The sequence below is a fragment of the Buceros rhinoceros genome, unplaced genomic scaffold (genome assembly GCF_000710305.1).
Source record: "Buceros rhinoceros silvestris isolate BGI_N320 unplaced genomic scaffold, ASM71030v1 scaffold2140, whole genome shotgun sequence".
NCBI classification, from domain to species: domain Eukaryota; kingdom Metazoa; phylum Chordata; class Aves; order Bucerotiformes; family Bucerotidae; genus Buceros; species Buceros rhinoceros.
In genome coordinates, this window is record NW_010391099.1 from 65,115 (window position 1) to 67,139 (window position 2,025).

The 2,025-nt window shown below is 45.0% G+C and overlaps 1 protein-coding gene across 1 annotated transcript in view; it reads left to right on the top strand.

Moving 5' to 3' along the window:
• The window catches only part of DOCK10 (dedicator of cytokinesis 10), an 85,272-nt gene that overhangs the window by 31,557 nt on the left and 51,690 nt on the right, over positions 1-2,025 (top strand). The window contains exons 10-11 of the mRNA XM_010140063.1: positions 517-600; positions 1,664-1,819. Coding sequence (XP_010138365.1) covers positions 517-600; positions 1,664-1,819 — 240 coding nt within the window. The remainder of the gene's footprint in view (positions 1-516; positions 601-1,663; positions 1,820-2,025) is intronic.

The window sequence follows — 2,025 nt, forward strand, 5'->3', positions numbered from 1 at the left end:
CTTGATTTCATTGCATGTCATGTCAGGGGAGCGTTTGTCCTCTGGATCTCACAAACCCTTCCTTGGGGTGAGATAGCTGGAGATGGTGCTAGGAAGCTTTTTGCTGTGAAGATGGGAAATACCGCACTGTTTTTTCTGAAGTGACTGCATGGTCTGTCAGTGATCTTCTCCAGTGAGCTGCTGTAGATGCTGTCTACAGAGCCCCCTCGGCTGGGGCATCCCTGCAGTGATCTTAGTGCAGTGATCCACCCTTCTGACACACGATGATTCTTCAGCAACACACCTGAACTCGAAGCACTTAACCGATCTGTTTTGGGGTTCCTTAGAAGTCACGGCCTGAAAATCCCCCTTCACGAGCACGCAGCCTTCAAAGAGTGCTCGGAGCGCTTCAGGATAAGTACTGCAGGAGTGAGAAGTGTTGTCACAAGGAAAGCGGTGATTGTTAATTTAGAAGTCAAAGAACTCTCTGGATTTCTGTTCTTGTGCAGAAAACTAATTTATTATCTGTCACCACAGTACATCACAGAAACAGAAGAAACAGTGAGAGCGTCTCGAAATACAGAGCGACTAAACCTTTTCTCTTTGGATCCTGATATAGCAGTAAGTGAAAAACACTTTTTTTCCCCAAGTTCTTAGAAGTTGTAAAATACAGGTGGGCTGGGCTAACTGAGGTCAGCAAGCAGCTGGGTATACTGAGACGTCAGCTCTCAGGGGCGAGGGGAGCTGCCTCTGGTTCCCAGAGATATCCGCAGGGAATGCCCCCTCTCTGATCACAGGTCAGTTGCGGGTGGAAGTAGCCCCTGCAGGTCATCTAGTACAGTCCAGCGAAGCATGGGGTCCTTAAAGCACACTCCAAATGCTGCAGGAGCAGAACCCCCTCTTGGACTGGGTGTGACAAGAACAGTGTGTTTATGGGTACACGTTACACTGAATTTTACTACAGAAAGGTGAATGGGTAAAAAAACCCGCAGGACGGGGCAGTGGGAGGTACCAAGGGCTTTCCATGTGCAGAAACGTTCAGCTGGAAGTGTAGGAAGTGCAGGTCGCTTTTCTATTTAGCATAAGCTTCCTCACTGTGTAGTGTCACAGATCACTGTTCAAAGACTATTCCCCCTTGTGCTGAATGTGTGTTTGTTGGTGATTTAACAGGAAAATTTATATCGTTAAAAAGAAGACAAGTAAAATTGGGATCCATATATATTCAAACTGGTCAATCAACTGTAGCGCTGTGATTAAAAGTATTAAGTGAATTGAAACAGTGGTGTGGTGTATGAGTGAGGGGAAAGGTCTGAAATCTAGTTGTACAATATGGTGTTATGGTCCGAAAAGACGACGCTGTTTAATCTCTATGAGGAAATTCAAAGCAAAAGTTTCAGAAGCAGTAAGTAAACAAGAAAAAAATCTGTTCTAAGATTATAGGAAACCTAACTTGATCCCAAATTGTGCCTCTGGCGTTACAGGTGTCCTCAGGCAACTGCTTTGCTTCGGTCCCTAATTGATAAATTAGGAATAACACTGACTTGTTGTGGTAACGTGGAGGTCTCAGAGGTGGCTTTTTGAGGTTTTCAGGTGCTGTAGTGATTGTCAAGACCTTTATAAAGCTGACTCAGTTTTGGAACGCTGCGCTTTTCCCATGTGTAACAAATGGCCCAACTTATTTCAGTCGTTGAATCCTCAGAAAAAGGAGTTTCCAGGGACACACTCGGTGATCAAGCCATTTGAAGAAAAGCCTGCAAAGAGGATCCTGGTCACTTGCAAATCCCTCAGCTTGAATCTCCAGGCCTGTGTTACTGAAAACGAAAATGATCCCACAACCAATGTAAGCTGTGCTTATTTCCCTTGAGTTTTTCTCTTTTTTTTTTTTCTTCTCTTCCTGTTACTTGGGAAGGAGAAGGTAAAAGGACAGCTGTATCAGGCAGCTTAGTGCATCACTCCTCTGCCTGTCTCTTTGGATCCACTAATGCAGTGGAGGGACTGTTCAGTGCACGTTCTGAAGCTGATTTAGACTCAGCCTTTTAGCTACAG